The 14,318-nt window shown below is 44.1% G+C and overlaps 1 protein-coding gene across 1 annotated transcript in view; it reads left to right on the top strand.

Moving 5' to 3' along the window:
- The window catches only part of LRFN2 (leucine rich repeat and fibronectin type III domain containing 2), a 292,277-nt gene extending 282,074 nt beyond the window's left edge, over positions 1–10,203 (top strand). The window contains exon 3 of the mRNA XM_073338583.1: positions 9,856–10,203. Within this exon, the coding sequence (XP_073194684.1) occupies positions 9,856–9,916 (61 nt within the window). The 3' untranslated portion in view covers positions 9,917–10,203. The remainder of the gene's footprint in view (positions 1–9,855) is intronic.
- Positions 10,204–14,318: the final 4,115 nt, after the last annotated feature.

The following is a 14,318-nucleotide window of genomic DNA, read 5'->3' as shown; positions in this document are numbered from 1 at the left end:
TGCTTTGAGCAGGGGGTTGGACTAGATGACCTCCTGAGGTCCCTTCCAACCCTGATATTCTATGATTCTATGATTCGGGTGCACGGGCAAGAACAGATTGTGCTAGCTCAGCTTCTCCCCGATGCCAGGCCCTCTTCCTAGCTCTGGTGCCCCCGGACGCAAGGCTTCACCTGCCAAACTGGGCACATGCAGGGGGCAGCTCAGAATATGGCAAGGCAGAGTTGCCGGAGTGTAGCTTTCTGAAGGGCGGGCGCAGAGCTCCGTCCCGGATCTCAGGTGCCCGCCCCGAGTGATGCTCCAGGCTGCTGTGGCAGCAAGACACCTCTGCTCAGATTTGGGCGGCCCTGGATGCTAAGTGGGTGGGCCGCGGCCTCTGCTTTAAAGTTTGACTGGCAAAAACATTAGCTCAACATCCTTAAGAAAACTGCCCTGCAGGCATGGAGATAGACTGGAGGAGAACAAATCTTTACCAGAGCTCACTGGTTACATATCTGTCTGCTTACCTGTTCCTAGGATTTCTAAGGAATCTATCACCTTTCTTTCTGAGCATCTACTTTAACTCCCATGAGTCTAACACACAGATCGGATAATAAGTTAGGGGAGTGTTAAAATGCATTGCTTGACTAGGGAGTTACTGAATGTTTAGAAACAGGGAGCAGAGAATTTAGATGGGGGCAAGTTTCAGTTTCTCGGCAGACTCAGGCAGACTTTGCTGCATCTGTTACACATGCTTTACATTTTCAAGGTTTTCTTTGCCACCATGATGGCGAGGGATTGAAAATAAATTAAGATTTTAGGGAAAATCTGTGAAGAGTACCCACGTCCCCTGGCTACTGCTTGATTCTACTTGAGGAGGTGCACCCACACTTTGGAAAATGCTGACTTAAGCTGTTCTTTTAGGGCTTGATCCAATGCCCATTGTATTCAATAACTGCCCTTCCAATAAGAGCAGTGGATCAGTTCCTTACAGTACAACCTTGATTATCCAAATGTCATGCAGAACCCTACAGGTGTTTGCATAATCAAGCTTTAGCATAATCAAGGACATTTTTAAACAACTGACTACATATCAGGAGACATGATTTTGTCTCAGGTAACAGGCAGTTATAGAACATCGGTTTTGGAAAAATCAAAGATGACCTAGATTTCCTGTTATTTTTCACAGCTGTTTTGTAATCTGGCCACATTTATATGGTGTGGATCTTTTTTTAAAGAGATGTTTATTGCTGTTTTTACTTATTAGCCTGGCAACCCAAGAGCCTCTCCTGAGGGAGAGGGTTTAGAAGTAAAGTAAATTATAAATAATAAAATACATGACTTATCTAGCCCCTTTTATTCCAAGAGCGCAAGGCACTGTATAAGCACTAATTAAGCCTAACAACCACCCTGTGAAGGAAATGTTTTGATGTCTGCTTCACAGACATTTAAGTGACTTCTTCCCAGCTTATACAGCATGTCTGTGGCAGCAGTAGGATTGGAACCCAGAGCTTCTGTTTCCTGAGCCGCTCCTCCAACCACACACCCACAGTCTCTTCCTTGGAGCAGTTTGTTTTCTTTCTATAAAAGAATGCTAATACACTGAAAAAAAATGTATCAGCCCTTTGCTAAATTGCAGGCTTAAACCATCATCAAACCTTGGAAATAAAAAGGAATGACCTCATTCCTGCTAGCTGTTAAAGCAGCAGCTAAACGGCACTGAAATGCTGGATAAAAGGAGGTGACTGGTGGTATCCCAGCAAGATTCACCCTGTGGTTTAGATTTCACATCAAGAACAGGGTTTGTTAAGTAGAATAGGCTTATAGCCAATACCCTATAGGCCTGGCTAGAAACCAGCTAGGGTTCTCTGTAGCCGCCATATGGGTGCTTAAGTTATAAACATCAGTACATGAAAGGTAATCGTAGGTGTAGAGGCAAAATAGCATTTTGTGAGAAGTGAAAGAATTTGGGAAGAAGAGGAAGCAAAGAAAAATCTCTGTTATGCAAATGTCATTATACATACAGTTTGAGAGCATGAAAAAGCGAGAAATGAACCTGTTCTACCAAATAAATGCTCTGAATTCAAACAGACAGGATGTCAATGCATACAAATCAAGGCCAAAGCAAATGACTTGAGGATTATAGCACTAAGCTTCCATATTTTCTCACCAGTTTAAGGCTGTATGGATTGTTATAATTTTTTTTTTGTACAGTATTTAGCATTGGTAAGAGATGCAAGATTAGGATAAAGCATATTTTTGTGCACAAGGGTTAGGGAGTCTGGGTCCTATTCCTGACCCTGCCCAAAACTTCCTGCATGCCTTGGGCAAGCCCCCATCTTCTTTCTCCGTTGTGCACCTCAAAAATGAGATTATTATTTATATCCCAGTAACAGCTCTAGGCCCCACTGTGCAAGCCACCACCACACACACACATATGAGACACAGTGCTTGCTCTGCAGAGTTTACAGCCTAAATAAACAAGGCAGACAAAAGATGGGAGGGGAAATAGAGGTGAAGTGACAAGCTCAACATCACTGCTGAGAACAGGGTCAGAGCTGGGATTTAAAACCACAATCTGCTGTATCTGAGTCCAGTGCTCTTTCCATTGGACCCTATTGGTCAATATGCTGCACCTGGAAAGACAATCTCCCAGAAGAGTTGCAGAGATTAACACATATGAAAGGCTCAGACTATGATAAGCATCACAGAAATGCCTCTCCAAACATAGACAGTCATTGGAGACTGAAGTTATCCATTCATTCATGTAAGCATCTCCAGGGCTGTGCATCTCAACTCAGACCCTGAAGGCCACTTCTGGGTAACTGGCTAAATCAGGTTTTGTGGCCAATTGGATGTATGACCTCTGCAGAAAGTGGTAACAAGGGAGCTAGTTAATTCCAGTTGCCTCCAGTGGATCAGAAGTCTCCATCATCTACCCTTTGTTGGCAGTTTGAGAAGAGACACCAAGGATAGGATGGGCCAAGAAGACTAAGTTCCTCTCTGATGCACCAAGGTGGTACCACCATCTTAAGGTTTAGGCATGTTTGCAGGGTGGCCTGTGGGAAGCTGTCACTGCTACAGTGTATTCTGGACCTGTTCTGTGGCTACACAGAGGACCTTGGTCTCCAGGGCTGTCGGTTTAGCACCGTTTGCCAACATTAAATTCACTCTGAAAAAGCAGAAAGGGGAGGTTAGCAGATTGGCCTTTTTCCCAGGTACTGCCATTTGCTATTTGTAGATAAGAACAGCCCATTTCCTTGCAGACAGTTGTCTAATTCTGTAAACGCCACAGGTGGGGAGATGATGGTAACCTATTTTCCCCCCTTTAAGTTTTAGATTTACCATTCATCCTCGCTCTCTCTCTTTTTTTTCCCTGACTTCTGGGAATCTTTCCTCCAAACCCTAGCCCTGATGACAGTAATTCATAAAGTCATTTGGATTACATGGACTGGGAAAGGTTTTAATCAAATGACAAATACAATTTTTGTTTAGCTCCAGTCTCATTTATTTCCTGTGAGAAAAGGTTAGGAGCAATTTTGCACCCTACTGCATTGTAAATCCTCATTTGTATATTTTATTTGCGGCACGGGAGCGTGGGCATGGGGGCTGTAGTGAACCTGGCAGGAGTTTAACTAAGGCGCTGTCCAGAGAAAAATATGAGACTGAAAATGGCAATGGGCCAAAACCAGGAGTCTAATTAGGCCACCCTTACAATTTCAGGTTGATGAGGATAGTTTCAATTTCAAGCTCCCAGACTCAGAGTCCACTCCAGCGAGCTGAAAGAGCCCATTTTTCATTTGATTCAAATGCACAGGAAAGGCCATTCCCACCAGATTTCACCACTAGATGACCAAAATCTCCCTAAAAAGCAGAGCGTGTAACATTACACAATCTTGGAGCAAAATTCCAAGAGAAGCGGTCATGACGTTTCATTGCTGGGGCACTTGAACTCTAGGCCTAATTCAGCTTCGAACCCAAACCCCAGCCCAATGTGGATCTGAACAGCACCTGTTGAAAACATCTCTGATTAAAAGGATATAGGGTCTGATTCTGCCCTCTTCAGGTTATGGTACTGCACCTAGCACCCTAAGAGCTGATTGGCACCAGATTCTCCATTGTCTTACAAACATGCAGGGATAGAATGTGGTGTAATGGATCTTAAATCAGACACAAGTTGAAAAGCCAACAAGGTCAAATGTTACGTTGGACCTAACAGGAGAACAACTTGAACTTAATGATCACAATACTACTGGATTCAAAATATTAAGAGTCCGAGGACAGTAGCAAAAAAATATAGAACATTAGAAAGACATACTACAAATGAATGCGAAAGCAGTTGCACACAATCAGTGGGAATTTATCAGTGCACAAAAATCAGTGGTGGAAATTTTAGATCCAAATGTAGCCCCTGTAACTGTATTTTCTCTCCTTCTCTAAGCTGTGGCATGGTGATGCAAGGCACTGCTAAACAGCTGCTACATTTCACTCCAGGGATGACTGCATTTTCAGTGGCAGGTGAAGTGATTCGTTTATATGCCAAGCGGTTTGGGATGCTTCAGGATGAAAAGTCCTAAGTATTTAAATGTAAGATAGTATTAGCATAGCAATCAAAATTCCTGGTGTAATAAAAAAAAATGTAAGAGCAACAGAGACCAGTGTGAGTAGGCAAACAGAAAGACAAATGAATTTAATGCGATAATTAGAATTTCTTATTATTCCTGGAGCCAGAGGGGAGAAAATGCACAAGAAAATGTCATCTGGCAGAGAAGAAATACGTCCTACGATGTTGCCACAGTGAACAATCACTTTCCTGTACTGCAATTGGAGCAGTGGGCTTTTATCAGGTTATCCTTGCTACTGCCTTATCAGTCAACAAAGAGAAATAAGTTGGTCCGTGACTTTCTTTGAGCCACATTAGCTCCTGGGGATTCATCCTGCTTTGGACACCCACTGCCCATTCCTCTGGAGCGAGCGGGTTTCTCAGACACCTTAGCAGCTGGCAATAATGAAGCTGTTCGCTTTGGGCTTCCATGCTGCATTTTCATTCCCCTTTCTTTGCAGATGAAGATTACATAATGATCCATGGCAACTAATGAGAGAGAAAGGGGTCAAACTGTCAGTTGTCCTTCAGAGCAACCAACGAGAACCCATGTGAACCTCCACCTAGAAATTAAAACCAAACCTTAAAATCCTTTTTTGAAGTGTGGAAACATTTGGTTTATTTCCTGCCCCATTATTTTTCACTTCTGGGCACCTTTGTGCTTCTAGGGTCTACCTGAAGACAGCAAAAAAAATGTCCAAGCACCATGAGAAAAATTAACCTCACTGTAATTTCCAGCTTGGACTGAAGCAGGAAGTCCTGGAAATCTCATGAGGAAGGTGGTTTTCATGAGTTTTCCAGCCATACCCAAGAGGTTTGGGGAAAGGTCCAGTCTTTAGGATCCTAATCTGACCTGAATTGCTTTTAGAAGTGCACATGCCACTGGTTCAGCGATGGTGTTGCAGGACCCCTATTGTGTTTGTCTTTTAACATTTGCATGGCTAAGAAAGAGAGAGCTACAGGGCTAGATTCTGACTCAGACTACATGCCCACATGGGTGATTAGGAACCCCTACCCCTTACAGTCCTACATAGGCAACCCAGACTGTGTGTCTTGTCATGTAAGACTCAGCAGGGCACAAAGTGGCCGGGAATGGGTGGAGCTTTGGCTCCATCCTACCACCCGCTCACTCGCCAGGGAAGGTGAGCTGAGGGTGTGGGAGTGCCGGCTGCAATTTATTGCTGGTATAGGCCAGAAGTAAATTAGTACCTTCTCTGGAGCAAGGGGGAAGAAGTGGAGGCACTGGGTCTCTGAGGGTATGTCTAATATGCAGCTGAGAGCATGCCTCTCAGCACAGGAAGACAGACTTGCACTAGCTGGGTTCAAGTCAGTATGCTCAAAATAACAGAGTGGATGTTGCAGTTGGGGCTGCAGCTTGGGCTCTCGGACACACTAGGCTTACTCCCAGGTGCAGCACAGACATACCCAGAGGGTGTCTCGGAGGTACAGTGCTGCCCAGGGATATTCCTTGTGTGATGTAGTTTATGCACGACCCACTGGCCTGGGCTGTGCCCAAAGTCAAAATCTACCCCTTAAATTAGTTTAGAGATGGACATGAAATTTTCTATCCCTATTAGGAGTAGGATGGGACTTAGGGGTAGATAAGAATGGAGAAGATCAGTTTTGGGTTCTGATGACAAGCGCAAAGTTCAGGGAAGTAGGAGAAGAAAACCCAACCTCCTCCATCTCAACACACTTTGTGGTTGAGCTCTGGAGAGTGCGTGCTTCTTGACTGGCTATTTCTACATGTATGTGGTTCCCTCTTCCTCCTAGTATTTCAGAACTGGGCTTCTAAAGTCCAGGGCTGTTTTAATCATCTTTTCCCCCCATTTGGGGAGTTATCGCCATCCATTTGCCCTCTGTGGATGGCTTCTGAGAACATGGGGTCTTCCTTAGGTTGGGCTGACTTGAATTTCTCCCTGAACCATGTGCCAAGACCAATTTAAAAGTCTCTCCAGAGCAAGCTGTCTTGCAAACTGTCCAGTACGACCCAGATTTTACTGAGTCAAATACCAAAACAACAACATCCTCTCTTGCTGTATATTGAGATCGCCTCTTCCCATTCCAGCTGCAAAATCAGGGAACATCAAATCAAGGGGCAGAGAACTTTATTAAAAATCAGACTTACGCTGTAAGTTAATGACCGTTTTTTCTAACGTCCAAAAAAGGCTTGGAATTTGGGTCAGTTCTTTTATCCAAACCCATTTCACCACCCTTAAAAACTTGACATTTACATTATTATTATTTATCGTGGGTATTGTGGTAAAGTCTATGGGCCAGCTGAGAAGGCTCCAAGTTGTGCTAGGCAATATACAAACATATAGTGGGGCAGTTCCTGCCCCAAAGAGCCAACCATCTAAGAGCCCTAAGCCTGAGAGGTGGCAACTCACCCTCAACTCCCAGCGACAGCAGTAGGAGTGGAGTGTTCCGGAGCCCCTTGCAAGATTCAAACGGATTCCATCACGAGGAAGGTATTGATGGAACAAACTGAAATATCCAAGAGCTCCCAGCATGTGCAGCTAACATTGTGTGCAAAGGTTTTGGACACGGGGAAGGAGGCAGGATGGGGAAGAGGAGAACGTGTGTGCGTGTGAGTGAGTGAGAGAGACTTTGTGCATTTTTAATTCAGTCTGATGGTTATTTCATGTCTGTATAGGATTTTTTCCATCTCATTTTCAGTCTCTCTCTCTCTCTCTTCACGGCAACTAGATCAAACCAGTGGGAGCTCTGCCGAGCTCTGAGGACCCCATGGGGCACTAACACTGCCAGCCTCATCAGCACGTTCCTTTCCACTGACAACGCTGAGCTTTGTTAGGAAACAGTGTCACTTCTCAAGAATTAAAAGACTCTCTCCAAACAGCTTTTATTGCCTTGAACCTCTGGCTTGACCAGACACATTATTACGAGGAGGAAAATAATGACAAGGGCTTATCGGCCTTTGCAATTTCCCTGCCAGTGTCGGTGGCTTCCAGGCGATGGAATTATTTGTTGGAACTTCTGATATTAGCAATACATTGTTCCATTCCCGTCGGAGTTGCTTACATGCACGAGGCTGCAGGTAGTTAGTGGAGAATGATTATTACTCTGGGTACGAGCCACTAATCAGGTGTAAATGAAGCTAGTTATAAATTCCATGGCTCCTCCTGGACCAACAAAATGCAGGATAGTTCCTGCAGGTCTCTTTGCTCATTTGTAGAAATTCTATTAACAAGAGCATATTTTATTTGTAAGTCATTATCTACACAGAGCATTCAGAACATCAGTGAGGATGACGGCAGAAATAGTTTTACAAATCAAAGAGGACCTCTTAACTCAGAGCAAACATAGGTTTGTCAACCTCTGAGTGTATCCTAGCAGGACAAACTCTATTTCATTGGCAAGCTCTGACTAGGGGCTTGGCTACACTTGTGAGTTAGAGCGCATTAAAGCAGCCCCGGGCGCCCTAACTCACGACCCATCCACACTGGCAAGGTACATAGAGCGCCTGGACTCTGCAGCTGGAGCGCTCCTGGTAATCCACCTCCACCAGAAGCAGAATGCTTAGTGCACCTCGGCTGAAACGCCCAGGCGTCAGTGTGAATGAGGTGTTGCATTACTGCGCTTTGATCAGCCTCCGGAAACGTCCCATAATCCTCTTAAGTCAAGTGGCCACTCTTCTCGTTGTTTTGAACTTGCTGTAGGAATGCGGAAATGCCCTTTCAAAGCTCTGTTTCTGACAGCCGGCTGCTTATCTGCTCCGGGACAAAGCAACCATTACTGTGGAATGCTGTGTATGAGAGAGAGAGGCGTGGGGAAAGGGGGATCTGCTGCGGTCTGAACTTACAATACAGCATACTGACATGCTCTCAGCCCCCCAAAAACCCACTCTCTCTCCCCCCACATACACACAACACACTCAGTCATGCTCCACCGCACCCCCATTTGAAAAGCACATTGCAGCCACTTGCATGCTGGGATAGCTACCACAATGCACTGCTCTCTGTGGCCGTTGCAAGAGCTGCTAATGTGGCCATGCCAGTGCACTTGCAGCTATCAGTGTGGACAGACTGCAGAGCTTTCCCTGCTGCGCTCTCCGAAGGCTGGTTTAACTCAAAGCGCTCTACATCTGCAAGTACAGCCATGCCCTAGATCTGGGGAAGCAACGGTCCCCATGATGTCACAAACCCACATTGTGATGCAATGGTGTTTGCTAGGCCTCAAAATATGGCAGCGGAGGGGCCGTCGTGTTTGTTATCTCTTCCATCCATTCTTGTTTTCACCCAGGTCCTCCATTTGATCCACTCAGACAGGTCCATGTGCCTTCACAAATCCAACTGCAAGATTAGGGCCATACTATGGCTAAGATTTTCAGAAGTAATTAGTGATTTGGGTGCCTCAGTTTGAGACATCTTAATTTTGTGAGGGCAGATGCTCAGAGCTTTCTGAAAATCGGACCCCTTTAATTCATCTCAAGTTGGGCCTCCAAGAATTGAGGCACCCAAAATCACCAGTCACTTTCAGCCATATATTGCAAGGCTGTCAGGGCAGGGACTTCATCATCATTTATCTTGTAAAGCACCATGCACATCTAGGGTACTTGGTAAGTAATTAAAAAAAAGTAATCATAATTAGGCATCTAGAAGGACTTCAGTCCGCATGGGTGGCAAAAATGCAACTTGACTTGAATTAACACACGAGCTTTTATGCAATAGGATAGTGTAGTTAATTTTTGCTAAACTCCCCCACCCTTTTAAACATATAGACTCTGATTCAGCAAAGCACTTCAGGATGTGCCTCACTTTAAACTTGTGCGTAAGTGTTTTGTCGAACTGGGCGTGAGTGAAGAGCCAAAATCCATTTAATGTGGGTGTAAGATCTTAACTACAATTTTGGTTAAGAACTTTTCATATAGGCCTGGAGTCCACAGTTTGGTCTGAGGCATGAGGGCTAGCTAACCAAGAACAATACATGGTTAAGAGAAAGCTGGGGTAAACAGACAACCTTGTGCATTTCAAGTCAATGAGCGGAGTCAGCATAACTCCAGATGGTGAGCTGTAACTGGGTGTCCTTACTGCAAGTTATAGACACACAAAATGCTGAGAAGGACCTCAAAGTTAACTCCCTAGTACAGATGCCAGAGCAGAGTTCAGGGAGAGGCCTAACAGGATTGACCTGAGTAATGACACCCTCCCCTCACAGATGTATGCCAATCCCAGTTCACAGAAATGCAAGGGTAAAACTATAAACAATTGTTATTGTTAAATACTAATCACTGCTTTTTTGCTTTAAATCTCCAGGAATGTACCTGTTGGTCAACCGGGAGAGCTGCTACCTCCTTCCGCTGGACCCCAAAATTAGGATTTAACCTATACACTTTAATAGAAATAGTTTAAGGGTAATTACCTGTGCGTTAGCAATATGTTAATTTGAGCCATGAGCAGAGCCATTATGTAATCTTTTAGACCATTGTCTTATTGTGCTTATCTTGTCTTGCTGCTAGAACTTATCCAGGGGATGGGGAAATCCCATCCCCGTCACTTCTCTCTGCCCAATGAGCACCCTATATATAATCTATTGTAATCAATTGTTCTGCAGTGTCTCTGAGCCTGATAAGCAAAGTGACACTCTGCCAGCGCTGTGTGTAATAAACTCCTGTGCTTGACTCTACACGGTGTCCATTTCTGTTCCTTCAGTGAGCAACAGTATTCGTATTTATTTGTATTACCATAGTGCCAAGGAGCCCTACTCATGGACCAGAACCCCATCGTACAAGACACAATCATTGGGAGACACAATTAGGGTGGGGGGATTACAAATCCCAAAATACAAATGCAATCCCAAAGCCCTGGATGAATGTATGGACAATTTATGGGAAAATCAAAAAAAAACACTCTCTCAGCTTCTTAAAATTATATATTTCTCCCTTGTCTAAAAATACTATGGAACAGCCCAAGAATGGGTGCCTGATGCTTTATGACTCAGAAGCAGCATATGTATCTACCATGTGCCATGACAGGTTCTATGGGCCAAGATTTGCTTTGTTAGCTAGCAAGTGACACAACATGCCAATGAATAAAACCTACACTCAGACAGGGAGCAAAGTAACTGTTTCTTCTCCAAACTGCCTATTTCCCTTTTCGACTGGGTTACTTTAAAAAAAATAAAATATAATAAAATAAAAAACAACAACAAAAGTTGTGCTTTTGTAACTAAAGCTCATTTCTTATCACACCTTTTATTGGGGGTGGTGGGGCAAGCATAGCCCAGGGTGTTCTCCTCTCAGGTGGACACTTGATCACACCTCTCAATTTATCTAAGGTCCAAATATGGGATGTCATCTGGGATCTCAACCAGGGAGAGAGACAAGAAAAATCAAGATGTGGGAGGATGACCTGAATGCTAGGATTAACTTCACTGTCATAAAGCACATCAGCTATAACCTCTGCTCCCTGATGATGCACTTTTGATGTAAATGATCTGTAGAGATAAACTGTGAGAAGACAGCTCTGTATGGGGTGGAGCAGAATTTAGGTCTAAACTGATGGTCCTAGATTTGGACAGTATTTTTCATCCCAAAGAAATCATCCATCACTCAAATTCAGCTACCTCTGGGGTGAGTTGTGGATGTTGTTCATATATGCAGAGTAACAACACCCAGTAATCAGGACCGGGAGTGAAATATCTTCTAAAGGATCAAATCCTGCTCCCATTGGAATCAATGGTACATCTCCCACTGACTTCAATGGAAGCAGGACTGGCCCCAAACTTTGGGGCATCTATGCTGCCCGAGTGGTTAGTACTCCATAGCAACCTGAGAGACAGGGATTCAATTTCCCGAGTGGGTCTCTCGCTCCCCAGATTGGCCCTATAGACTATTTACAGTGACCACAGGATGGGGGCCAGTAAGGGGTGCTACTGATGGGACGTTAAAGAATGTACTTTCTAGCCCTCCTCTGTCAAGGGAAGTGGCTGCAACGCATGGCCTGGGGTAAAAATACTTTGTTAAGGACAAATTAACATAAAATGGATGGGTTAAGCGTGGGCAGATGAGTTGCCCTGTGGCAGAGTGGAGAAAGGAAGTTCTGAGTGGCAAGGCTAATTGTCAGCCTTATGCTTGCCAAGTATAAGCCTCTGAAAAATGTAACAGGGTAAACAGTATGAGTAAAGTATTGCTGAATGAGGCCCCCAAACCAATCTGACAAATGACAGAAGCAAAAAGCTGAGGTACTGTGAAGGCAATACAGTGTACATCCAAGGAGTCCTAATTCTTAGACATTAGCATACTATGGATTGTCCTCTGCATGTCCTCCCAGTTACAGTTCTAATGCTATGTGCTGGTTAGCATCTGGGCAAAGCATTAATTAAGCCCAGAATCCAAATACCCCCTCTGCCTGGGGTAGCTACTGGCACCATTTTGCATGCTGCATTTTTGCACAGTTTTCTAAGTTTCCCCTTCAGGGTATGTCTGCAGATTGATTTTTAGTGCAATAGCTTAAAGCCACCAGTGCAAGTCTAAGTATGAACATTGCAACTTGGGCTGGAGCACAGGCTCTCAAGCCCACCCAACCCCCTAAACTTGAAAGCCCAAGCCACAATGTCCACACTGCTATTTTTAGCACACTAGCTTGCACCCTGCCAACATGAGACTGTTCCCCCAGCCTGGGAGGCTCGCTTCCAAATAAAGCATAGGCATACCCTTCATAAACACTGGTGTTGCTAATCTGGAAAAGGCTGAAGCGAGCAGATGGTAGTGGAATAGTCCCAGTGCCTCTGGTTAAATCATCCAATGAGAGTTGATCTGGCAATATAATACTGAACCTGAACTTATGCTTCTTGGATTGATATCCTACTGTAGAGTTTGGGACAGTGATTCTGTGAAAAGTCAAAGAAATTATGCAGGTCCTTTCAGCTCTTATTAAGACTCAGTTATTTTACCCAATGATCCTCCAGAATTATTTACCTTTGCTTCAAATATGTCTGTCCTTCATGTGGTTGCTTACTGCAAGCCAAGATTAACTAGTTTTAACTCATGTCCTACCATATGCAACAAACACCTAATGCATATGGTTATCAATGGCTACATAAGGCTGTCAGTATGTAGTTGGATGAATCAGTTGGTTTCCTTATTTTCACACACCTGTGGAAGTTAAAGGTGACAAAGAGCTGTTAGGTCATTCAGTCAATCATCTTGAAAGCACAGCATAGTACATGAAAACACATCCTTCCGTGTTTTGTCAAGTTTATGTGTAAGTGTCCCAAGGGATGGCTCTTCTTCCATCATTGATCACATGTGTCAAGGTTCCTCCCCCACTCTGAACTCTAGGGTACAGATGTGGGGACCTGCATGAAAAACCTCCTAAGCTTATCTTTACCAGCTTAGGTCAAAACTTCCCCAAGGTACAAAATATTCCACCCGTCGTCCTTGGATTGGCCGCTACCACCACCAAACTAATACTGGTTACTGGGGAAGAGCTGTTTGGACGCGTCTTTCCCCCCAAAATACTTCCCAAAACCTTGCACCCCACTTCTTGGACAAGATTTGGTAAAAAGCCTCACCAATTTGCCTCGGTGACTACAGACCCAGACCCTTGGATCTGAGAACAATGAAAAAGCATTCAGTTTCTTACAAGAAGACTTTTAATAAAAATAGAAGTAAATAGAAATAAAGAAATCTCCCCTGTAAAATCAGGATGGTAGATATCTTACAGGGTAATTAGATTCAAAAACATAGAGAACCCCTCTAGGCAAAACCTTAAGTTACAAAAAAGATACACAGACAGAAATAGTTATTCTATTCAGCACAATTCTTTTCTCAGCCATTTAAAGAAATCATAATCTAACACATACCTAGCTAGATTACTTACTAAAAGTTCTAAGACTCCATTCCTGGTCTATCCCCGGCAGAAAACCCAGCATATAGACAGGCACACACACCCTTTGTTTCTCTCCCTCCTCCCAGCTTTTGAAAGTATCTTGTCTCCTCATTGGTCATTTTGGTCAGGTGCCAGCGAGGTTACCTTTAGCTTCTTAACCCTTTACAGGTGAGAGGAGCTTTCCCCTGGCCAGGAGGGATTTCAAAGGGGTTTACCCTTCCCTTTATATTTAAAACATCGTCCAGCTGACGGGTCACTGGCGCGAGGAGGGTTGCTGGAGAACGGGGTGGTGGGACGATAAGGGGTCTTGAGGGTTCTTTGGGAGGTAGGTGGGGCTTTGGGCGGCCCCCGGTAATAGGGTGGGGTCTGGGGTTGTCCCTTCCATTCAGTCAATCATCTTGAAAGCACAGCATAGTACATGAAAACACATCCTTCCGTGTTTTGTCAAGTTTATGTGTAAGTGTCCCAAGGGATGGCTCTTCTTCCATCATTGATCACATGCATTTGCCTTTCCTGGCTTTTGGTAAGACAAGGAACCCGAAATGTTCAAAAATGACACATTTCTGGCCTGGTTGGAAGCAAAAAGTAGAAGAACTCTTGGGAGAAAACCTGTTCTCATGCAATTTCCAGGAAAACAGGGTAGACTCAGAAAAATGGGTTGGCAAAGATAACCTCAATCCTACTACCATTAGGCTGGATTCTCATTTATGCTAAAACTTCTTTACACCATGCTGGCAGCATAAAATTGGACCACAAAGTCGTCTTAAATTACATTTACTTGCACTTTAAAGTTCCTTTACACTGCCAGGGTATATCTACAGTGAACTGGAAGATATAATTTCCAGCTTGAGTTGATATACCCATGTTAGTTTTGATCAACTAGTGCA

Source organism: Lepidochelys kempii, chromosome 3 (assembly GCF_965140265.1).
Source record: "Lepidochelys kempii isolate rLepKem1 chromosome 3, rLepKem1.hap2, whole genome shotgun sequence".
NCBI lineage: Eukaryota > Metazoa > Chordata > Testudines > Cheloniidae > Lepidochelys > Lepidochelys kempii.
This window is presented reverse-complemented; position numbering and strand designations above follow the sequence as displayed.